This window comes from Salmo salar, chromosome 21, assembly GCF_965601325.2.
Source record: "Salmo salar chromosome 21, fSalSal1, whole genome shotgun sequence".
Lineage (NCBI taxonomy): Eukaryota > Metazoa > Chordata > Actinopteri > Salmoniformes > Salmonidae > Salmo > Salmo salar.
In genome coordinates, this window is record NC_138311.1 from 15,984,361 (window position 1) to 16,010,005 (window position 25,645).

Here is a 25,645-nt window from a genome sequence, read left to right on the forward strand (position 1 = left end):
GTGTGTGTGTGTGTGTGATGCTGATGTTTCCTGCTAATGCTAAAAGCCTTTTCGAAATATCTGTACAACTCAGTGTCAAACAGCTTCACTTTATCATGCTTGCAGTATCCTGTTCTTTAATGACATCAGGGCAAAGTTAACACAAGGAAGTATACTATTTGAACGGTGTAAAGTTAATAGCGGAGTGAACACTGTATCGAAGAGTACAGTAAGTACACCTCTCAGAGGTAGGAGAAGATAGCGGAGAGATAGAGGGCAGCCAGGGGGTCGAGATAGCCTGCCCTGCTGATGTCAGCCATTGATCCCTGGGATACAGGAGAGGAGATGAGTGCACCCATATTAATTCTGCACCAGGAAAGGCAAAGCCTGCTTTGCCATTTTGTATTATAGAGCCTGTAGGGATGATATGTTTTTGGATGTCCTTCGTGATTCTTAGAGAGGTGCCAATTTTGTTGTGGGAAAAGTGAATGGAGGTTGAAGGACTGTATTCTTTGTATTATGTACTTTGTGTTCTATGCAAAGCTGAGCTCATCTGAGCAATATACATTGATCTTGGGTCAGTTTAGCATCCCACCCCCCACTAATGGTTAAGCGATTGGGGGAAGGGAAGCTGAACCTAGACCTGTACCTATGGGAAACTGCACCCCGGAGACATCTGAGCACGGTGTTGTTGTCATTATGAGGCTGCTGGTGCTATTGCTGCCGGAGTGAACATTGCCATCTGCACGGATCAGACCCCAAATTATGTCTGCCTCATCCAATTAAATCACTTGGGCTGCCCCCACTAATCCCCCACAGTCCTCTGCTCTTAAATATGCCTTTTGCCTTTGAGTGCAGAGTGCTCATACAATGCGAGTTAGGCCAACACTGATCTCTGGTCATCTTTTTCTTCTCTTGTTATTCATTCCTACAGTATGTCATGCTGCTACTGTATGCGCCATGTCATTCTCATTGGGAGTGTTGGATGTAGTGTTGGATGTGGTGTTGGACGCAGTCAAAATCAAATCAAATGTATTTATAAAGCCCTTCTTACAAACAGCAAGCAATGCAGGTGTAGAAGCACACATGAAGTGTTGGATGTAGTGTTGGATGTCACACCAGGTTAGCCAGAAACCCCACATAGAGAGGTGTAGTAGTTGGGGGAAAATAGGTCACAAGCCATTGCTTCCTAAAACACACTACAGTAACACTTTACATGCACAACAATACATGCCTTGGTCTGCTATATTGTACAGACACCATAGAATGCTATACAAGACAAACATAAACCCATCCAGATGCACACAGACAAAACTGAATACAGTAAGAACACATTTTAATGTAAGCTAATGTACTGTGCAGCTGGGACAAAGAGGACTAAGTAAGTAAATGTTCTGTTAGTATATCGCTAAACAAAATGTGCGGTGTGTACTTTAATCCTGAAGCACTGTACAGACTTTGATCCCTCCTGTGTATTAGCATTCAGATGACCAACCTGGGTCCTGGCCACGGAGCCTGACCCATGTGCCACAGCAGCTGTGGAAGGACAGCAGTGTCCTTCAGAATCCAAATGGGCCCTTATGTCCTAGCGCTGGTCCAGGGCCAGAGCTTCTGTTGGAACTAGGAACACAAGTATTTCGCTACACCCGCAATAACATCTGCTAAATAAGTGTATGCGACCAATAACGTTTTATTTGATTTGATTTTGATTTGATGTCCAAGACAGGTTTCAGGGAAGCATGTGGCAAAGCAAACCAGAAATGCTAGATCTATACAGCACATGTAATCAATGATAACACACTTCACCCATACTTCAATTATACTGTAGATGTCATTTGTAGATAAACCTCTATGCTTGTGTCTGTGTTGTGGGAGTGACAGGTCTGATAGCAGAGCGTGCTGCTGCGTCATTGAAGTAGTACACCGTATAGGGAATAGGGTGACATTCGAGACGCGGCCATGGACTTGAGAGATATCATCAATGCTTTTGAAAACTTGATCTTTGACCTCTGAACTTTTTATCTTTTAATGTCTCTGTTTTGATGCTTTCTGAATCCGAGTGCATTTTGCGTGAGAGGCCATAGTCCTGGCTGAAGAATCAGAGCAGTACAAAGTGTTGTCTTCAAAGCTTAATTTAGCTTTTTTTGCCCACATCCAGCAATGTTTTCACGCACTTCGTTTGGTTTATACTTTAGAAGCTTTTAGTAAAAAAAATCGACTTCTTTTGGTTACTAAGTAGATTTCATCTTAGAGAACCCATCCAAACAAAGCTGATTCTATCATTCTTAGTGTACACAGATGTACGACATACTAACTTTGTCAATGTTTCACATTTCTTGTGCTTAGTATGAACATGGTGCACTAACTGTATTTGAAGAATATAGTATAACTTGTTCAATTGGCTTCAGTTCACTCGTAACGGCTAGTAACTACTACCCATGGAAAAATGTTGTGTGATATCCATGTCATGATGCCCTGTCCATGTTGCTACAGTGAAGCAGTGAGACATGGGATCCTGTTTGTTGATTGATTGTGTTCAGGGTGTGCTAATTGTATTTGTATACATAGCACTATTGACAGGCCAGACCTTCTTATTGATTTACTGCAGCGCTGGTGCTATGATACTGATATACACTGAGTGTACAAAACATTATGAACACCTGCTCTTTCCATGACATAGACTGACCAGGTGAATCCAGGTGAAAGCTATGATCCCTTATTGATGTCACTTGTTAAATCCACTTCAATCAGTGTAGATGAAGGGGAGGACACAGGTTAAAGAAGGATTTTGAAGCCTTGAGGCAATTGAGACATTGTTTGTGTATGAGTGCCTTTCATGGGGTGAATGGGCAAGACAAAATATTGAAGTGCCTTTGAACGAGGTATGGTAACAGGTGCCAGTTAAGAACTGCAACAGTGCTAAGTTTTTCACACACTTTTCACAAAGTTTCCCATGTGCGTCAAGAATGGTCCACCACTCAAAGGACATCCAGCCAACTTGACACAACTGTGGGAAGCATTAGAGTCAACATGGGCCAGCATCCCTGTGGAACGCTTTCGACACCTAACTCATTGTCAGTAATGAGGTTATTACTGCTAGTTCTCCGGAACACTCCTTGGGCTTCTGTGGTTAGGGAGAAGACAGCTATTTGGGTCACACATTTCCATAGACAGGCTGACATTGTAATGATAGTATTTATGTCAGGAGAAGAGGGATCTGGATCATGTTTTATAGAAATGAAATGTCCCAAATTGTTTAGGACATAAAATGCTTTTCTTTTGAATTAAGTGCTCTCATGTCTGTGAGCCTATGTATGTGTGTTTGTGTGTGTGTGGTGACTCATATATAGAGCGACTCATATATTGAGCATAAGGTACAACAAACTACCGGATCTTTCAGATATATCTCCACGCATTCATCAAACCGGAAGGACGTTAGCAACGTTCCGCTTAATGTATGCAGGCCTATCCAATGTTGCAGTATGTTTCTGACAGTCCATACTGATAAACCAATCGAAGAGTAGATCTGTTGAGCAGGATTGACAAAAACATCCAATGGCACTTTGTTGGGGGCAGTATCATTGAAGTGCTGCTCTTAGCTTACTAGAGCCTTCCCACAATTCACTTGCTCTGCCTGCTACTCCATGCCCCTGTGTAGAAAGGCCAAGGTGTTCGATGGAGTATATCTTCATCTGGCCATGCTTCTCTCTCTGCTGTGTGCCGCTCTCTCTCTTATGTCTCCTCAAAGGCTCCCTCACAGGCAGTGTATGTACCTCTTGCAGAAATCACTGAGTGGGCTGGTGACGTGCACGCTTCTGCTCCATCCTGCAGTACCAGCCCCCCCCCCATCTCCTGGGAGTTCTGGTCATATGACCTCCGAGCTGCCACCGGCACACATTAGCATTAGCATGCATTAGCATATTAAGCGAATGGAAGGCACTCAATAAGGCATGTTAAAATATAGAGCTGTGAAACTACTGCGAAGGCTCTCAATAAGGCATGTTAAAATACAGAGCTGCGAAACTACTTCGAAGGCTTGAACAGAGTTGTGATGATAATTCAGTGCCCTTGTCCGGCTAGCTGTGTGTCTGGGGAAGCAGCAGGTCGGGATAGAGCTGGCCAATAGCTGCTAACAGAATAGCAGTGCTGGCAGAAGTACTTGCATTTAGACAGCACACCATGTAGGGTTTGTGTTCAACTGAAGCACGGGTAAGACATCTTGAAGTTGTTTGTAAATTCTTATTGTTTGCAGCAGCAACATAACATTTGGACTTCTAAATATAACAGCCACCCTGAGACCATACATAGCCCAAGTCATAACAATGACAAAGCATAGTGGTGGGATTGTAATCTACATTGATAACACATCACGTCCGGACAATGACTGCTCAGGACAAAGACTGCTCAGTTGGAGACTGTAATTCCTAGGGTTTCGAAGGGGATATCCCTTTAAATTAGATTTGTGAGCATCTTGCTGTGTCGTGACACCCATCTGTCCCTTCTCTCTCTCGCTGTCCCTTCTCTCTCTCTCTCTCTCTCTCTCCCTCTCTCACTCTCACACACTGTTTCTCTCTCTTTCATCATCCTCCCTGCCGTCTTAAATAGGTGGACATGTAAGGTCATCGGATCAGCAGCACTCACCACTAATCCCCCCCACGTCTCCCTCTCACTAATCCCCCCACGTCTCCCTCTCATCAGCACCACATGTCTCCCTCTCATCAGCACCACACGTCTCCCTCTCATCAGCACCACACGTCTCCCTCTCATCAGCACCACACGTCTCCCTCTCATCAGCACCACACGTCTCCCTCTCATCAGCACCACACGTCTCCCTCTCATCAGCACCACACGTCTCCCTCTCATCAGCACCACGTCTCCCTCTCATCAGCACCACACGTCTCCCTCTCATCAGCACCACACGTCTCCCTCTCATCAGCACCACACGTCTCCCTCTCATCAGCACCACACGTCTCCCTCTCATCAGCACCACACATCTGACACGTTCACACTTCATTTAGACACTTCTACCTCCATCTATTGTTTTGGAGAGCAGAGGGTTCCTTTCACAATGGTTGTGTGGTGTAAGGTGGCAAATGTTTTCAAATGTGTTTAGTGACTGCATCACAGTTCATTCGCAATAAGACTGAGTGGTCGTTCGTTCTGATGAGGGTTTTTAGCAGAGGCTCTTTTAGTCAGACTGGGGCTTTGCCAAACAGGAAACGCTGTGTGTAAATCGACACTCTCCAGCTGTCTTTCTGTCACCATTTAACGACGTTTTTCTGAGGTCAACTTACTTCTCACAAAGGTCCTATTTCTGTTTTGATGTTATAACCTCGCTCACTTCTATAGCCCCAATGCTTATTGTAGCTAACGTGGCAGTTTTATAATTCCTGATAATATGTAAGTCTGTCAACGTTATTTGTCAGTAATAAACTATACTTTGAGTACTTTTTTGTTGACCCTCGAGTAGATTATTGTTTGAGCTGGAACATTGAAATGCTTAGGCGACCTGGCTACCATGAGCATGCAGCTAAGACAAGCATAACGTGCTATTCTGATGAACCAAAGTGTGATTATAGCTATTGAAAATATTGCCTAGTCCGACCATTACTCTGTTCCAGCTGGCTGACAGGGGTTATTAGATAGGTACTGCCATCTTGTCTATTTCAAATCTTCTCTCATCGATCGAGACAGCTGAGTGTCATCATGACATGCAGCACTTTTGGGGGGTGGACACCCACCTGTCTCAAGTCAATGAGAGATGATTTGAAAGAGACAAGATGGCGTCGTACACATTGTTGGATCACTTCGCGGAGCAAAATATTTATTTCATTGACTAGCGGACATTGGTTGTCTTCCAAGTCGGGAATCGAGGAAGTATCGCCAAGTTAAGGTTGGCGGAAAAATGATCTGCGCTACGTCAAACAGTAGCTAACCTGTAGTGGTTAATGGCGCGTCACATTAGCCCGTTACAGTCTGCTAGCTAAGTGTGATTCAGTGTGATTCAGTGCACCTCGAAGCAACTATGCCAAATGAGACTCCTGGCTGTTATCCAGTCTTTTTTAAAGCAATAATATTCCCTTGGGGAAGATAATGACTACGTGTACATAATGACTATATGGATTCAACATGGCAATTGTTCCAATTATGTAACTTCAATCATTTCAGTTTCTGTCTCTCCTTCACAGAGAAATGATGAAGAGGCTGTGGTGGACAGAGGTGGATACCGGTCCATGCTGAAAACCAATTTTGAGAAGGAGGAACTCGAAGGTACATTGACATTATGTAGTACAATACCTTAAGTTAATTGTGTGGAAGCCTGACAAGAAGGTTAGAAGGCCACCCACAGGGCCACTTGAGAGAAGGCTGTTGTGTTCAAGACTGAGGCTGTCCTAATATGTACACCGTACGCGTGAGACTAGAGAGGGTGGTAACGAGAGCTGCTTGAGCTGCAGTGCACTTCAGGAGGACAGGAAAATACTCTGATTGGTCTGTTAGTCATGACTCATGATATCAATAGTGTGTAGATCGCTGAAAATCACCTATCTTTGTATCTGAATTGTTAAAACCTGACGACCAAAGAGAAGACCTGCTCATTTTAGCACATAGTAACACATTGTGAAGTTTGATTTGGTTCTTAAGTTGCTCTAATGCATAGTGGCTGGTGACTCTGTGTTGTGTGTTGTGACTAGGATTCAGCTCACGCCAACAGTGTGTGCTCAGGTCTCTTCCGTGTGAAGTCCATCACAAGCCCCCAGGCCAGAATCACAGTATCTGAACAACATAGTCTGAGTACACACCAGTGGCGGTCAGTGCCGTTTAAGATGGAGGACAAATAAAAAATGTTATGAGCATGGCCTTATTTCTATTACAGCATATTGGATGACTGTCATTCATATTCCATTCACCCAGTTCAATGTAACATTGATAGGTTTAGGCTACTATACGATACTCACATATTCCCTATACCTATCATGAGGTTGCTATAACCTAGGCTATTAATGAAAGTTTACAATGTAGGTGCACAGGTCGAGAGAGAAATGTGTGCAATCAAGGTGACAGACAGTGACACATTCAAGCCTTGCACACTCTTGCCTGCATCTAGCTGATCTAGGGTGTAACATTAGTGCAGCAGTTGCAAACTAGAGTTTCTATTGGACAAATTCAGGTATGTTTATCCCCGTTTCGTTCTGTTTGCTTCCGTTTAAGATTTTTTTTTCAAAAGAATCGGAGGAATGATTACACCCCTGATCACCTGCAAACACTTTCATAGCACCCATATACAAACAGCACGATCACTTTGCTCGTTGAATAATTCCTTCTCGCATCTACGTACTCTCCTCTCACCTTTTCCCTTCGCTTGTGGACTTCAGTGCACAACACAAAACAGCTGTCTCTGACCAGTCGAAAAAAACATATCATAACTGCTAACCGCTACACACAGCCTACATTGTTGTCACCATACTACCTAACGTCATAGTCAACATAGCTACTAGAACTAAAGCATTAGAAAACCCGCTATAATCATGCAGTACAGTGTACAGCCAGCAAGCAGTTTAGCAGTTACACCGGAGGGCCCCGGTGGCAATAAATTAATAAAACCAAAAGCTTACCTTGACTTGGAAGAGTTCCAGTGTTGGATAGCCATAGCCAGCTAGCTAACATAGCATCCCTCTCTGTTTGAGCTGGGTGTTTGTGTAGGCTAATCTAGCTAGCTGCATTCGCTAGCTAAGTAAGTGAAGAAACTACAACGAAATATAGCTCTCTCTCTCTCTCTCTCTATCCCTCTCGCTCTCTCTGTCTTGCTTTTCCTTCATTTTTTAAGAAATGAATTTGTTTAAAACTGTTCAACTATTGTCTTTCTCTCTTTTTAAGTCAACTACTCACAACACTGTATGCACTGCAGTGCTAGCTACCTGTAGCTTATGCTTTTGGTCCTAGATTCCTTCTCTGATGCTTTGATGGAGAATATGTCAGTTCATGCTGCAAGAGTTCTGATAGGTTGGAGGACATCCTCCAGAAGTCATAATTACTGTGCAAGTCTATGGAAGGGGGTGAGAACCTTGAGCTCCCTAGGTATTGTATTGAAGTCAATGTACCCAGAGTAGGACAGAAACTAGCTGTCCTCCGGCTACACCATGGTTCTACCCTACAGAGTGCTGTTGAGGCAACTGTCAACCTTCATTGCAAAATAGTGTGTTTTGATTAATTATTTGGTGACATGAGTATATTTAGTATAGTTGTAACTTTTTTAATGTTTCACTATTTACATTTTTCTGAAATTCTGAAAAGTGGTCATCCCCTTCCTCCTCTGAGAAGCCTCCATTGGCACACACAGACACACACACACACACACACACACACACACACACACACACACACACACACACACACACACACACACACACACACACACACACACACACACACACACACACACATTTATTTATGCTGACCTTCAAGGATGTTACTTCCAATTCATTTCATTTTAATTTCCAGCTATGCATTTATCATAGCACAGAAGTTCCCAGTACTTGTGTAAATAGAGGAAGTGATTAGCAATGATACGCTAGTGTTTGTGGGATAACTGGAATTGGTTTGAACAGCAGAGGCTGCTAGCTGCCTTCTTAAAGCCCCGGGCCTGAAGGAGCAGTCACAAAGCTGTGTTTCTCCCCGAGGCGAGAGCGGGCGTGGAGCTAGGGCGGATTACCCTTACACTGTCACAGCAGCACATCAATTTAGTCTCACTGATATCAGCAAGGTGACGGTCCACCCCTGCTGCCTGCTGCATATCCCATCTAAACTCCTCGCTGTCTCATCATCCTCCCCATTCTGCAGTTGTCTGGTTGCACAGATCCCGGTCAACTGCAAATGGTTTAGTTTCTAAATGAGACTAGGGTGAATTACTCATCAATGTCATATTATTTATCTGTACAATACGGTAAAGGATAGATCATTTGCAGTATATCGCGCTTGACTCAATATTGCATGTTATTCTATCAGACACAGCCGTATGCTTCAAACTCTCACAGTCTTTACTGCAATTCATGTAATAAAAGTATTTTTTTTATTCATCATACCAGATGATGCACTAGGGGGATTTTAAGAGGCCTGTATAGTACTTCTATGGCAGATGTTGACGATAACACATTCCTAGAGATGTATGTTTAGACCTCCACTGATACAAAGTAATGATGTCAGTAAAAGGGTTTATTTTATAGCCGGTATGTAAGCTGGTATTTACTTATAGCTGGTTAGAAACTAAAGTGTAAACCACAATGTTTGTCTTTGTTGTGGGTATATCTCTGTTGATATTGACCCGTAAATACAAACAGAATGGGCAGCCTTAATCAGACCTCTTTGAATAAAATGATTTCTCTGTCTCTTGTCACGTTGTATAAATGATTTGGAGACAGGCGCAGGAATACGTAATAGGGGGTTTTAATACTCCACTCAAAAATTCAACATGCCGTGAAAGGCACGGGGACGAAGCCCAAAATAAACACCGGGATATAACCCAAAAACCTACACGGGACGAGACCCATAATAGCAAGTGCACAATACACGCAGCACAAAAGCCAAAATAACTAAGCACAGGTACTCACAGACCAATGGACATGGGAACAATAACCGACAAGACAATGGTGAACAGCGGGCACATATATACAATTACTAATTGGGGAATTGGAATCAGGTGTGCGTAATGAGACAGTTCAGTGACGCCTAGAGGCCGGTGAAGTTGACCTGCGGAACTGGTGCACGGAAGGGCAGCAGTACAGGGGGAATCCGTGACAGTACCCCCTCCCCCCGATGTGTTGCACCAGCAGTGGAACGACACCGGCCTGAGGGACGACCACAGGGACGTGGTGCGGGTAGGTCAGGGTGCCGATGGTGAAAATCCCTGGTCAGTGAAGCATCCAGGATGTCAACCGCAGGAACCCAGCACCACTTCTCTGCGCCGTACCCCTCCCCTGATGCGCTCCACCAGCAGCGGGATGACACCGGCCTCAAGGATGACGACATGACCGCGGTGTGGGTCGATCAGGGCCAGTTGCAGCTGCCGAAGTTGCGGCGCCGGACAGTTGCAGGTGCAGAAGTTGCAGCGGCGTCGGACGGACCAGTTGTGGCGTCAGACTGCCCAGTTGCAGCTGCCGAAGTTGCGGCGCCGGACGGGCCAGTTGCAGCTGCCGAAGTTGCAGCGCCGGACGGGCCAGTTGCAGCTGCAGAAGTTGCCATTCCCGCTATCTACATTTAGGGTCGGTTATTCATGGCATGTTGTATTTTTGGGTGGAGTATTAAAACCCCCTATTACGTATTCCTGCGCCTGTCTCCAATCCTTTATACAACGTGACACCTATTATCTTATGTTATCATCTTATCTTATCATATTTATTTCCCTGTGGCTGCATCTAGGTCACAGGACACTCTACATTGGAGTACATGTCCCCATTGGGAAGAAGAGCCACCGGAGACATCGACATCACGGACACAGACACAGGAAGAGAAGCAGGGAGCTGGAATCTGGAGTGGACAATGGAAGAGAGTCTCCCACATACTGTAAGTATTGCCACTGCCTGGCTGGCCCATGTAAAAAGCAGCAGCCGGATTATATTTCTATCGTTTTATGAGCTATAGGATATGTTATGTCTATATGGTTGCATAGTGCATTTCAAAAGTAGGATTACTGTCTACACACTGCACAGTGCCCATCAGTGTATGGGCATAACCTGCTGCAGAGCTCCTTAATCAGGGAGTCTGTATGGCAGACAGTACTGTAAGTGATGCCGTTACCTGACCCTGCGCTCCAGACACGCCATCCCAGAGAGTGCAGTTCCTGCTGGGCACAGAGGATGATGACGAGGAGCACATCCCCCATGACCTCTTCACTGAACTGGACGAGATCTGCCTGAAAGACGGAGAGGACGCCGAGTGGAGGGAAACCGCCAGGTAGGGAGTCACATGACACACCCCTGTCGTTACTGAAAGCATTCAATCAATTCCAATGACACATCCTAGGGGATTCCATGTTGGTCCATAGGTTGATTTTTAATCATGCAAAGTTATGAAATCGATATATATATGATATGATTTATTTATTTACCATTTTATTCTCTGTGATAATATCCTAATGCCCAAAACTGTTACCTGAAAGAGTTAACGTTACATAAAGAGGGATTGTAATCCTCGGGGACGGATGGGCTAAGTAAAGCTCTAATTATAAAGTCTGGTGCATAAAGTCTGGTGCATGAGATCTGGGAGCCCAGATTTAAAGGGAAACTAACCCTTGTCTAGTTGTAGTAAACATTTCTGTACCTCTACTTGTAATAAACAAGGATAAGGTCTGGACTAGATGAATATCCTGTTGTGCATACTACACTACAATACTTTCTGTCACATTGATATTGACTGATACACCTTTACATGGATTGTTAGTCAGTCAGTCCCTACCATAGCATAGATATATGCCTTTTTTGTTTTTAAAGCAAATCGGAGATCCAAACATCCTTTCATATTGGTTTTTAGACAGGACAAGTGGCAGACATTTAAGGAGGAATGACTGGTAGGGAGGGCACAGACTGCAGCAGCCGGACCAAGGTTCGAACCCCATCACTGAAGGGCATGGTCCGGAGTCGAGTGCATTACCGCTCGACCAGACTCTGGTACAGCATCAGTACGTTCTTCGTGTCCCGTCTGTGTAAGCTGAGCGCTATCAGTACAGGGCTTCCAGATGGCTGGACAGCTGTCTGTCATCTATCCCCTAGTCCCCTGGAACAGTTTGACATGAAACTGGGCCTCTGTCCCTCATACAGGTGGCTGAAGTTCGAAGAGGACGTGGAGGATGGAGGAGAGCGCTGGAGTAAGCCCTACGTGGCCACGCTGTCCCTGCACAGCCTGTTCGAGTTGCGCAGCTGCATCCTCACAGGCATCGTGCTGCTCGACATGAGGGCCAGCTCTGTGGAGGAGGTAGCAGGTATTGTGCAGTAGAGCAGCGGCTCCCAACCTTTTCCTTTCAGGGGAACCATCAAATCACAGTCGACATTTCATGATGATCACCATTAACTGAGTCACGGAATGTCTTAACGTAAAATGTAGAGTCAATTTGATCAGGGAATGTAACAGATTAAAGACAGATTATTAGAGATGGATGTTTGTTAAACAATTTGCATTGTGAAAAGTAATGTCCGTGGACCACAGGTTGAAAATCACTGCTGTGGAGCAGAGTGGCATCTGGAACTACCCCATACGCCTGCGTTGTATTCATTAGTGCATACCGTAGAAAAATGTTTTGCAACCTAATGTTTTGTTCCTGGTGAAAATTACCCTGTTCTATGATCTTCATTTCAATCTTTAATTGGAAGCATTGGAATCAGAATGTAATAAATGGTTTCCTAATTGCTGTCGAACTGTTGACTGTGTGGTCCTGTTTGTCAGACATGGTGTTGGACCAGCAGGAGACCGTGGGTCCGCTGGGGGACGAGGTGAGGAGGAAGGTGAGAGAGTCCCTCCTCAAACAGCACCACCACCAGAACCAGAAGAAGCTGGCCAACCGCATCCCCATTGTACGCTCCTTCGCTGACAAAAAGCAGTCCGAGCCCCAGTCCATGGACAAGAACGGTGAGTAACAGGCAGCTCTCTGCTCAAGTAAGTAGCAACAATCATCTTAAGAAGATATTTGAAAAGTTCTTATCTAATTTAATCCAGCCAGTCCCTGGATCTAAAACCTGAAATGTCACTCTTTTCATTTGATCTTATCTTTTATGTCCTCCTATTTAGCCTCACATTGAAGTGTTTTCTCAGGACAACCAGGGCTACAAGTAGAACACAAAATTGACATAAACAGTTGCATTCTTGAGTTTTATTGACAAATGTCAATAAAAAAACAAGGTCTGTCAAGCAAAAACCTGTTGGTACAGAAATTGGAAATGAATATCCAACCAGTCAGTGACAACTGTGTGGAGTTTGGAGTTTGTGACAGAAACGATGTGAGGTTATTACAATATTCTATAATCTATGTCCTGGGCAGAATTTGTCCTTGAACTTGAAATAAGTGAAATAAACATTAATATCCACAAGATGAGTGTCTGAAATACATCTGAGAGATATAGGAAAGCTTGAGAAAACATTAGGCAAGATCACAATGCAATAATTGAATATGAATCGTTTTCGAGTATCGCAAGTCTCTAGTTCAGCCCCCGTCAATCGCACAGACTAATGGTTGGCATCAGTGGATGCAGAAGAAATAGACAAATCTGATGCCAACAATGAACTACAGCAGTCTTTAGCTCAAACACATGATGTTTAAGAGGGTATGGAAGCACTAAAATATTGCAGAAGATAGCGAGGGATTTAAGAATAGTTCTTAGGAATTGCACCTAAGAACTATTTTATGAGCTTCTTATTTTTCTTTTAGGAAAAATCCTTTATTTTTTTCTTCAAAAATATTTAGTTAAACCTGGGCCCTGGTCCATTCAGAAGTGTTTCAGTTCTCCTCACTTTTTACCGCTGGTCACAGCAACTTTAAAATTGGAAATAATCTTGTAAGTAGTGGTTTCAATCATCCCATGTGGATAACTTTCTCATTTTACATTACATTGTCCATAATTTACCTTCTGTTCAGTGTTCAGTGTGTCTCTCTTCTCTTGTTTCCTTGTGTGTGTGCTTGTGTGTGTCTGTATATGTGGATGAATGTGTGTACGTGTGTCTGGCAGGTGGTCCATCACTCTGTTCTACCCTTAAGTCCTCCTTCTGGTGCTCATTTATGGCAGCGGGGTCTTGCAGTGAAAGGCAGGTCTCATCCTGCAACCCACGGCCACTGTTTTGTCCCCAGTGTGTCTCTTCCTCCATCTCCTGACCTCATCCACCACCCGCCACCCTCCAGCCACTCCACACACAGGCCCCAGACCACAGAAACAGGGCCCCAGACCCAAGTCTGATATCCAGCCTGTGGACAAGGAGGATGACCCAGACCCAGGCCACTCTTAAACCTTGACAGAACCTTTCTCTACTGCGAGCATATCCTAAAACATAACTTGTGAAGGTTGCTAATTTCAAAGTTGTTTCTGTCAATAACAGAGGTTGTGATTTGTGCTTCAGCTCATTTAACCAAGTCAGTTAGTGTATAGTGTAGACAACAACTCATATCATGTGAGCCGTACATTGTAAGTGTTAAGTGTATGCCATTGATCACAATAGACATCAGTGACAGTTATTAGGCATATTTATCAAGTCGCTGTACTTATCGTGAACATTAACATCGACTATACATGGAGTTATATGTTTTTAATATCAGAATTGAAAATATAGAGATACGGTGTGATCAGTGTAGAAGATGTGGACAGGGAAACATTCAGAAGAGAAAGGACCCCGAGCAGCAGGGTTCACTGATAATAAGGAATGACCTTATTGAGAATGTCCATCACCTTTTACAGGAATTATGTTTCGGGAAGCAAGTTTGCCAGCATTCCACATGGCAATTTTGATACATGAAGACCACCCAAAACCCTTTTAGCGAGTCACTCTCTGCTGTAATTTAATTCAGAGTGGTGTGACATAGGCATGTTCATTTAAGTAGAGTGTTTATCCAAAAGCTAAATTAAAGAGTGGCAAACAGCGAGTGTGGGACTAATTAACAAAACCAGGGCCATGTTAGCGAGGGCAACCTCCTACTCATTGCAAGTAATGCCATTTAAAGCTAAAGAGGCTGTGGTGTTTCTTCATGGGCAGCTAGCTTGGTAAATTGCTTGAGGCTTCTCTCATTGAGTTCATGTGGAAATATGAGTCAAAATGAATCATTGCAAGGCATGCTTTTATTTCTGATTATTTCGATTTGTTATGCATCCGTAAGTCACTGAGAGTTTCTACTGGCTTGTGAATGGATCAAACACTGAAATTAGTATTAATCTGTGCCCTCTCACAAATAAAAAGTAATCCTTCCGATTTAAATCCTTTTGCTCTACTCTGGCAGCTGTGGGCTAATTTCCTGTTTGCATCAGTCAGTCTCCTTGACACAATGATAATGCTCAAATGATCATGCTGAAATCCTAATGGACAAGCTTTGCCCATCCATCCTCACCAAGGCCATCCATGACACCCATCCTCCCCCATGCAGCCACTCTTAGGCTTTATCTTCAGTCCTCTCTTGGGATCTGCACTAAATAAGGGTACTTTACCAATGTCTGATAAATCCCAGATTACATCACCATTACAGTGCAAATCTATAGATATCTAAAGCACTGTTGGTCATTTTGGTATCCCAAGAGTGCGCTCTCTCTCTTTCTCTCTCTCTCTCTCTCTCTCTGTGAGACGCTGTGCTTTATTGCCATTGGCACCTGCACTGCTGTGAAACCTTGATGTTGGTCTGATATAGAGGGCTCAGTAGTTGACTTATTGGACTCCTTCCTCTCTTTTTGTTCCAGGTCAGGTGATTCCTCCCCAGACCTCTCTACCCATCCCCAATGATGGCAAAGCTGAAGTCAGCAGAGAGAACAGTGCTGTGGACTTCAGTAAGGTACAGTAAGACATTCTGGGCCCGTATTCTCAAAGAATCTCAGAGTAAGAGGGCTGATCTAGGATCAGGTCCCTCCCTCTCATTCATTATGATTTAAAAGGCCAAACTGATCCTAGATCAGCACTCCCAACTCGGAGACACTTTAAGAATATAGGCCTTGAACTCACTAACATACAACACTGCCACATACTGCACTTAACATACCAGCTGTTGCAGTTGACGGGTGTATGAACGTTAAAAATAATCTGTTCCATTATCATTTGTTTGTACTTGTTGCTTTTTTGATCCACAAAAGCCCTCTTTTTGTGGATTAGGATTTAAACCATTATAACCACTCTATTGCAAAACAGTCATCTCACCAACACTGCCGTTAGCATTGTAGATTAGACTGGGACAACAGCAGTCTCACTTACCTCTAAATCCTAACCTTTTGTCAGTAACCATTTGTCTGTGACCTGATACCAAAGTATCAGAGCCTTTTGTTCTTGTTCTGAGAATGTATTTAAGACTGTCTAATGTGGTTGAATAAAACCAGAAATAAAATGCAGCCAAATATTTTTTGGGACAAAGAAGCTTAATAGAGAGTGTTCTACGGATGTTCTGGATTTAACATGCCTATTTAACATTCTTAGGCCTGTATTTGAACGGTACACTTTAACAATAGCACCTCCATTAACCTCAGTATTGTGCCAGGGGTTGATCTGGTGGTGGTACTGCTGCTCACAGACCACACATTGCCCCTGAAGTATTGGGTTCAAACCCTGACTGTGTCACTTTCCATTCTATGTCCCTCTCCTCTATCCCCCTCCTCTCAATCACGTCTTCACTGTATCTGTCAATAAAATGTACAAATGACATAAATAATATATTTAACCTCAGTAACTGCTGCTCGTTCATATCCATACTCTTCCGTCAGGAAGCTCATGTTACACATTTATTGTCCTAGAATATTATTAAAAAATGCAATTGCTAAGTTACTTCAATTTGCTACACATTCTGTAGGCTGAGCTTTTCTGTTCCACTTCGCTACAATATAGTTTGAGGCCTCCTTATTCTGTTAGCAGTGAGCATGGTGTTTACAGATGGGACTCCGATGCCCCTACTGCCTCTTCTTAAAGTTACCTCACTTCCATTTGACGCAGTGCGGCTCCATAGCAGACAGACAGGATCACAGCAGAACAGAGACAGGAGGATCAGTTTGCAGGCAGCCAGGCAGGCTCAGGTCTGGATGGATGTGTCACTGCGGGGGCAGACACCGTGTAACAACAAGGAGATGATAACCTCTGGAAATGTTATGTAAATGGAGATACCACTTTAGACTGATTTATGGTAATCTTCTGTAATAGTTTGTTATAACATGTTCATGTTATGGTTGGCCAATCTATATCTAGCTATTAACAGGAAATGCACTATTATCACAACATAGGGTTGCATAATTATTATTATTTTTAACTAGGCAAATCAGTTAAGAACAAATTCTTATTTTCAATGGGTTAACTGCCTTGTTCAGGGGCAGAACGACAGATTTGTACCTTGTCAGCTACGAGGATTCGATCTTGCAACCTTTCGGTTACTAGTCCAACGCTCTAACTACTAGGCTACACTGCCGCCCATTCTGGTAAGTATCCCAAAATTCCTAGTTTTGACAGAAATCCTGGATGGACGATCCCCGGAATCAGGAGAAAACTAGCAGGCAATCCAGAAAACCAGGGAATTTGAGGAAAGTTACCAGAATTCTGTAACCCTAGTCACACATTTTCAGTAGGGTTATTTTTGTTTTGAGAATGTATTTCAGATTTTCGGCTTTTCTTTTCCTATTTATGGGTTGCACCTTCATCACTCGGTTACATCATGCCATTGTTATGAGCATTCTTACAACACCTGCGCCATTAAGGCGACTGATGCCCACACATAACGGGGATTAATGACTGTTTCGTTAGAAATACACTATAGTGGCCTCGATATACGATGACATTGCTAAAGTAGGCAAATAATTAGTAGGAAACAACTTTGACATGATTATGATGTGGTCAAATTTACTTTAGAGAGATCGCAATGTTGCCATTAGCTATCAAAGTTTGTCAAAAAATAGCTAGCAATGGTAATGTCAACTAGCTAAAATTCGGTGCTGTCCCCTCAATCTTAGCGAGCTAACTAAAGTTATACTGTATCTAAAGTCAATCTGGCGACATCACAATGATAACAAAATGTTTCCCTACTAATTATTTGCCTACTTTTGAAACGTCATCGTGTTTCCAAGCCACAGTAATGCAATTTAGACAGCGCCCACTGACAATGCATTGGGTAGAATTCTGTCTTAAAACAAATATTCAAAACAATATTGTGACGAAACGTGCAATCCATGAATACTCTTCTTTTGAATTGAGGAGTTGAGATATTAATACAGTAAAATGCTATATTAAGACTTCAGTCGTAAAATGCTCCACTAAAAATTGCATATTCTATCCTGTGTCCATCTAGATAGACCTCCATTTCATGAAGAAGATTCCCCCGGGAGCGGAAGCGTCCAATGTGTTGGTGGGTGAGGCGGAGTTCCTAGACAAGCCTGTGGTGGCGTTTGTACGTCTCTCACCTGCAGTCATGCTCAACGGGCTGGCTGAGGTCCCCATCGTTACTAGGTTAGTAACACTATGACCCCCATTTAGCGGTGCAGTATTCCCGTAACTCTCCCAAAATTCCCAGGATTTCTTGAAATCCCGGATGGAATACTCCTGGAATCAGGAGAAAATAAGCAGGACATCCGGGAACCCTCCAACCAGGATTTCTGGAAGCCTGGGATTTTTTTTAAAGTTACCAGAATTTCACAACCCTACCTATAAGCCTGTAGCTATGGTCTCCTGTCTATGACTAACGCTATGCCCTCCTTAGTCCTTTTTGGGCTGACCCTCAACTGTCTCTACACCGCTCTGTTTTTTTAGGTTCTTGTTCATTCTTCTAGGGCCTCTTGGGAAAGGGCCACAGTACCATGAGATTGGCCGATCCATCGCAACACTAATGACAGACGAGGTAAGACAGCCTCTCCGATAATGAACATAGCTGTTGGGCATGACTGAATTAACATGTCAATTCATGACTGAATTTATTCTTGTTCTTTGTTCCAAGGTTTTCCATGATGTTGCCTACAAAGCGAAGGACCGCAATGATCTGATTGCTGGAATCGATGAGTTCCTGGACCAAGTTACTGTCCTGCCACCAGGGGAGTGGGATCCTTCTATACGAATAGAGCCACCAAAAAATGTGCCATCTCAGGTGAGTTTAGCCTTTTCTTTAACAAGTCTGTCATCAGCAGACATACAAATCACAGCATTGTCTTTCATTCCAAAAAAATGAAAGAAATAACAGATAAGTGTTCTTTGAACAACAGGAGAAGAGGAAGATTGCAGCACAGACCGGCACAGACCTAGGTGATGAAGAGGAGCACGAGGGACATGGTGGTCCGGAGCTGCAGCGGACAGGACGGTAGGTGAGGTGGGGCAGCCTGGTGCTCAGAGAGTGTGAGTGTATGTGGTCGTGGTTGTGTATTAAGAAATAACGCTAGATTAAAAGTAACCAGGTTTTTCACCTATTTCTTTTGAAAAACATCTACGGAACCTTGTCAGAGGATGCCATTGCATGCAGTTCACTTTAGGTGTGAACGAAAGTCATGCAATGGTTGCCATACGCTCTCAGAATAAAGGTACGATTAAGATACAGTATTGTTCCATGGGGTACAAAAGATCAAAATACACATAATGTACTTACAGAGGTACACACATGATCTCACATGGTACTGTCCGGACCCTTTAAGGGTATATGTGCAGACAATCTAGTATAATGGTACATTTGTGTACACAACATTTTGAATAGAAAGGTATAATTATTGGAGGTGTGGCTTAGTGGGGGAGTGGCATTCAGTTCTTTTTGCCACCCGTGAGAGGAAAATTTGTCTATAGTCTATTAATTCAAGTTTGAGCATGGCCTATAAGGGTACAATTATGTACCTATAACTAATAGTACAATTGTTGTACCTTATAGTGTAGAACTATAGTGACAAGCATTTGTACCAATTTAAGTACAATTTGCAACCTTTTCTTCTCAGAGTGTAGCAACCTATTGATGGGTTCCCAAATGCCTGGTCTATATTCTTCCGCATGAGCTCATGCCAAGTCATCCTCATTACTCTCTCTACAGTATTTCATGCTCATTAAGTAGTGTGAGGAGTACATTTTTTTTTTAAAGGCTTCAACTGCAAAATCCACACTTCACCATGAGACAGCAGATTACCTATGAGGGTTGGATATGGATTTGAAATGCAGGCAGTTGTTAGGAGGTTATTTTCAATGTGAGCGTCACAAGAGATTAAATGAATGACCATTATATAAAATAATATAATTTGATCTGTGCCGGTATTAGATATACAGTAGGTGTTCTGTGTGTCTTAGTTGATAGAGCATGGAGCTTGCAAAGCCAGGATTCTGGGTTCGACTCCTGCTGGAGCCACCTAAACTTGTATGCACACAATAATATTAGTCGTTTTGGATAAAAGTGTCTGCTAAATGTCTTATTATTATGATGTTTACAGATTATTTGGTGGTCTCTTGTTGGACATCAAACGCAAGGCGCCCCACTACCTGTCCGACTACACAGACGGTCTCAGCCTGCAGTGCTTGGCCTCCTTCCTCTTCCTGTACTGTGCTTGCATGTCACCTGTCATCACGTTCGGCGGTTTACTGGGAGAGGCAACAGAAGGACGCATAGTAAGACACCATGGTTTCATCCCAAATGGCTCCCTATTCCTTACATAGTGCACTACTTTTGTGACCTGGTCAAAGTAATGAACTATATAGGGAATAGCATTCCATTTAGGATGCAACCCATCCCGATCAAATACACAGTAAAATAATAATAAACTGCTTAGACATTTATTGAGAGATCTTTCTTGCTCATAAATATTATCTACACTGTAAAACCAATTCTGGCTGCTCAAACATTTTGAGGAAACCAATTACCTAAAGAAATTCAGTTAAGAAGATGAAATAGCTGAAGTGAGCAGTACTACCTCCATATAAGTAACACAAATGCAGTTTTTGTTGTTGTTGTAAGGTGTACTTAAATTTAATGCCCCACATAGGCACGCCTCCAATCATTTCCCAGCGAGCCTTGCCTTTTCGATTGAATTGTAGAGTTGCCATCCATGACTATTTGTCAGTGACAGAGACATGGTTGTTGAATTTGTTTATTTTCAGTCCTGTGGCCTAAACCAAGTGAGTTCCTAGGTGAATATTATCATTGAACCATTACATATCGTGAGGCCTTATACAGTGGCCTGAAACTCATAGTTAGGCCACATCAGTCCTGCAAGTAGGGTTGCAAAATTCCACAAGCTTTCCCAAATATTTTTTCAGGTATCTTCCAACCAGGATTTCTGGAAAACCCTGGGACATTTCCCAGAATTTTGCAACCCTAACTGTAAATCACATTCTGTTGGCTTGCAAAGTGATGTGTAATTCCTATTGGAACCTAGTCAGCATTAGGCTATCCAACAGTTTACATTTGTATTCACCCGCAACCAGCATTCATTATGACTGCCAGGGTTAAGAACACAGTGGTAGGAAACTACCTAAGCCATTTAAACTGGAACAACCATTTCAGTAACGGATGCAAAAATTCAATGATTGGATAAGTTTATAAAAAATATTTGTGTAGCTAAACATTTAATCAATCAATCACTCAAGGTACATGCAAAAATGCAGATGTTAAAAACAATTGCAAAAGAGCATGCTGGGATTTTTTTTAAATTTGATATCATACGTTAAAAAAAATTTTGTTGGTGTGACTTCTCATTTAGATTTCAGTCAGTACCACATTAACATTTTAAGTAATAATGACTTCATTGAGTTTGCGTACAACTTACTAGAAGTATTTGAGTTAAAAATGCCCTGGGGTTTACGTGTATGTTTCTTTGTGTCCCGCAGAGTGCAATTGAATCACTGTTTGGCGCCTCAATGACAGGAATAGCTTATTCCCTCTTTGCTGGCCAGCCACTCACCATATTGGGCAGCACAGGGCCTGTGCTGGTGTTTGAGAAGATATTGTACAAATTCTGCAAGTAAGTTTGTTGACAACAGTATAGTTGTATTGTTATATATAGTTATGATTATATATACAGTAGTATAACACTATGGGCCCACATGATTAATTATCTCTATGTATTGTCTATAGCACTCAAGCCATTTCTGTACTCGCATCTCTGTGTTGTGGAAAATTCGATCCAAAGATTAAGGCAGAGATATAATATAATATAATGATACAATAGAACATTCTTTAATACAAGGAGCTGGAGGGGAGATCCACCTCTGATTTCACAGGGAAGAACTCAAATAATAAATGGTGGGAGGTGATAATACAATCATATTGTTACACAACAGTTCTGGAACACAATGGCCTTGAGTTAGGGTGCAGACATACCAGGAGTCTGTGAAAGGCATAACATCACAGTCCAACACAGAACATATCCCTTGAGAAGTTACAAAAGCTCACCACCAAATTCTGTCACCACATCTGATAATGTGTGATTTGATTGCATGAGGATCTTCCGACCCTATAACAATAGTTAAGGTCACATACTGATGACCGGATGTCATATACAGTACTTCCATAGTACATTGATTATTTGTTTTAATGTTCTATACTGCTTTAAAGTAGTATTAAAATACCATTGTGAAAATGACAACCTCAGATCCCATATCCTGTAGATAGATCAGATCGGAGGTAAAAACCTCACAGATGTTGTCATATAATATACGAAATGTTAGTGCTGCAGTGTCAATGATTTTTCTTCCGGTGCTGTGTATGCACTGTATTGTGAAGGATCAATGTATTTTTTAATTGCGCTGCCCTTTTTGGGGTTTTCCTGACTAAATTAAGATTACATTTAAAAAATATAAAATAAAAGGGATGTTTTGCACTCTGTCCTCAGGGAGTATGGATTATCCTACCTCTCACTGAGAACCTGTATAGGGCTGTGGACAGCATTCCTCTGTCTGCTCCTGGTGGCCACAGATGCCAGCTCCCTGGTCTGTTACATCACACGATTCACAGAGGAGGCGTTCGCCTCGCTCATCTGCATCATCTTCATCTACGAGGCCTTGGAGAAGCTCATCCACCTGGGGGAACACTACCCCATCAACATGAACAACAACCTGGACAAACTCACACGATACTCGTAAGTGTGCACTGACTCCACTGAATCAAATCAAATCAACATTTATTGATCGCGTACACAGATTTGCAGGTGTTATAGCAGGTGCAGCTAAATGCTTGTGGTACTAACTCCAACAGTGCAATAGAATGTCTCGCAAGTACAATAAAAAAAAAACACAAAAATAAAATTGACAGAACGGGTCCAATTAATAATCCTGAGAAGATACTGTATATTAGAGTGAGCATGTGTCATAACCAGAATATAAATACGCGGTGTGTATAGACAGTATATCATTTGGATATAAATTGGTAGGTATATTAGGATGGGCTATGTCGAAAATACAGTATAAATACACAGTGAGTAAACAACAGTATATAAAAATAATATTAGGTGACCAGCGTTCAATGACTCTATATGCAGTACATGGCACATTAGTCTCAAACTGCAGGGCAGATTCCCAGGTGGCTAGTAATGGCCTGAAGATAGAAGCTGTTATTCAGTCTCTCTTTGATGCACCTGTACCGTCTCTTTCTGCTAGAAGGTAGAGTGAACAGACCGTTTGCTTGGGTTGCTGAGGTCCTTGATCATTTTCTTGGCCTCTTAAGGTGCATCTTAATCCAGAGCTAGGTATAATCTGTGTCAAGCAAACCGTCCCTTAGAGTTCAGAATGACAGCAACATCTTATATTGTGTTTGAAAGAAGTCCTACGTAGCATTTGAGATGATCGTGATCAGTAAGGGATTTGATGTTGAAGTGTTCTGTTGTTTCCATAGGTGTTCATGTGTTGAACCTCCGGATCCCAGTAATGCCACCCTACGGTACTGGGAGCAGAACAACATTACTGCTTCGGAGATCTATTGGGAGGCACTTGAAGTCAAGGTAGTGTATGAGAGGCTGTGGCATAATTTGTTGATAGGATCAAGCAAAATTAGAAAGATGATGCATACTGTAAATAGAACCCATGGTTAGTCTCCCATGGTTTTTCCAGGTTTTGTCACATGTTGAGGATAAACGTTTTACCCTACACAGAAAAGGAAACGTTGTATTGTATTTTTGATTAAGTAGCACACCCCCAGCATGACGGTAGAAACCAAAAAAGAGCACATTTAGGTTGTTCCACACAAAGTAGCAGGCTCTCCCAGATGGAGATGGCCCAGTGCAGGAGATTAAGGACATGTAGGCTGGATTACTCTGGATTACCCCATGCCAAATCATAAAAACACATTTTTAGTATTAATTTAACTCTTTGTGGACAAGGATGCTCTTATCCCAGCAGGACCATGGGGTCAATTCCATTTAAATGTAGGATGTTCCAATTCCAATTTCCTTAAATGCTCTGAGAATTTTTTTAAATTGTAATTTCAGTTAATTCAAATCAATTGAAATCAAATTTTATTGGTCACATACACATATTTAGCAGATGTTATTGCGGATGTAGTGAAATGCTTGTGTTCCTAGCTCCAACAGTGCTCCCTGGTGCACAACTAAGCAAGAGGACAAGTACATTAGGGTGTCTAGTTTGAGAAACAGACGCCTCACAAGTCCTCAACGGCAGTTTCATTAAATAGTACCTGCAAAACACCAGTCTCAACGTCAACAGTGAAGAGGCGACTCCGGGATGCTGGCCTTCTAGGCAGAGTTCCTCTGTCCAGTGTCTGTGTTCTTTTGCCTATCTTAATCTTTTCTTTTTATTGACCAGTCCGAGATATGCCTTTTTCTTTGCAACTGTTGACGTTGAGACTGGTGTTAATTTGCGGGTGCTATTTAATGATGCTGCCAGTTGAGGCATCTGTTTCTCAAACTAGACTCTCTAATGTACTTGTCCTCTTGCTCAGTTGTGCACCAGGGCCTCCCACTCCTCTTTCTATTCTGGTTAGAGCCAATTTGTGCAGTTCTGTGAAGGGGTAGTACAGGCGTAGTACAGCGTTGTACGAGATCTTCAGTTTCTTGGCAATTTCTCGCATGGAATAGCCTTCCTTTCGCAGAACAAGAATTGACTGATGAGTTTCAGAAGAAAGTTATTTGTTTCTAGTCATTTTGAGCCTGTAATCAACCCACAAATGCTGATGTTCCAGATACAACTAGTCTAAAGGAGGCCAGTCTTATTGCTTCTTTAATCAGAACAACAGTGTTCAGCTGTGCTAACATAATTGCAAAAGGGTTTTCTAATGATCAATTAGCCTTTTAAAATGATAAACTTGGATTAGCTAACACAACGTGCCATTGGAACACAGGAGTAATGGTTGCTGATAATGGGCCTCTGTACGCCTATGTAGATATTCCATAAAAAATTAACCGTTTCCAGCTACAATAGTAATTTACAACATTAACAATGTCTACACTGTATTTCTGATCAATTTGCTGTTATTTTAATGGACAAAAAATGTGCTTTTCTTTCAAAAACAAGGACATTTCTAAGTGACCGCAAACTTTTGAACAGTAGTGTAAATATTAGGATGAGTAATGTCGGAGTGGCATTGACTAAAATACAGTAGAGTAGAATACAGTATATACATTTGAGATGAGTAAAGCAGTATGTAAACATTATTAAAGGGACTATTGTTCCATTATTAAAGTGGCCAGTTATTCCATGTCTATGTACAGTTGAAGTCAGAAGTTTAAATACACCTTAGCCAAATACATTTAAACTCAGTTTTTCACAATTCCTGTCATTTAATCCTAGTAAAAATTCCCTGTCTTAGGTCAGTTAGGATCACCACTTTATTTTAAGAATGTGAAATGTCAGAATAGTAGAGAGAATGATTTGTTTCAGCTTTTATTTCTTTCATCACATTCTCAGTGGGTCAGAAGTTTACATAAACTTCCGACTTCAACTGTATATAGGGCAGCAGCCTCTAAGGTGCGGGGTTGAGTAGCTGGGTGGTAGCCGGCTAGTGATGGCTATTTACCAGTCTGATGGCCTTGCGATAGAAGCTGTTTTTCACTCTCTCGGT

General features: G+C 42.4%; 1 protein-coding gene across 3 annotated transcripts in view; it reads left to right on the forward strand.

The window, feature by feature from the left end:
• The window catches only part of LOC106581805 (sodium-driven chloride bicarbonate exchanger-like), a 36,238-nt gene that overhangs the window by 320 nt on the left and 10,273 nt on the right, over positions 1–25,645 (forward strand). For all 3 annotated transcript variants that reach the window (XR_014381998.1, XM_045704466.2, XM_082966992.1), the window contains exons 2-15: positions 6,168–6,249; positions 10,393–10,536; positions 10,788–10,926; positions 11,790–11,950; positions 12,412–12,594; positions 15,396–15,487; positions 17,969–18,126; positions 18,427–18,514; positions 18,611–18,757; positions 18,873–18,967; positions 20,070–20,244; positions 21,463–21,596; positions 22,467–22,712; positions 23,465–23,570. Coding sequence is in view for 2 of the 3 variants with exons in the window: in XM_045704466.2 (XP_045560422.1) it covers positions 6,168–6,249; positions 10,393–10,536; positions 10,788–10,926; positions 11,790–11,950; positions 12,412–12,594; positions 15,396–15,487; positions 17,969–18,126; positions 18,427–18,514; positions 18,611–18,757; positions 18,873–18,967; positions 20,070–20,244; positions 21,463–21,596; positions 22,467–22,712; positions 23,465–23,570 (1,950 nt within the window). In the remaining variant the exon portion in view is untranslated. The remainder of the gene's footprint in view (positions 1–6,167; positions 6,250–10,392; positions 10,537–10,787; positions 10,927–11,789; positions 11,951–12,411; positions 12,595–15,395; positions 15,488–17,968; positions 18,127–18,426; positions 18,515–18,610; positions 18,758–18,872; positions 18,968–20,069; positions 20,245–21,462; positions 21,597–22,466; positions 22,713–23,464; positions 23,571–25,645) is intronic.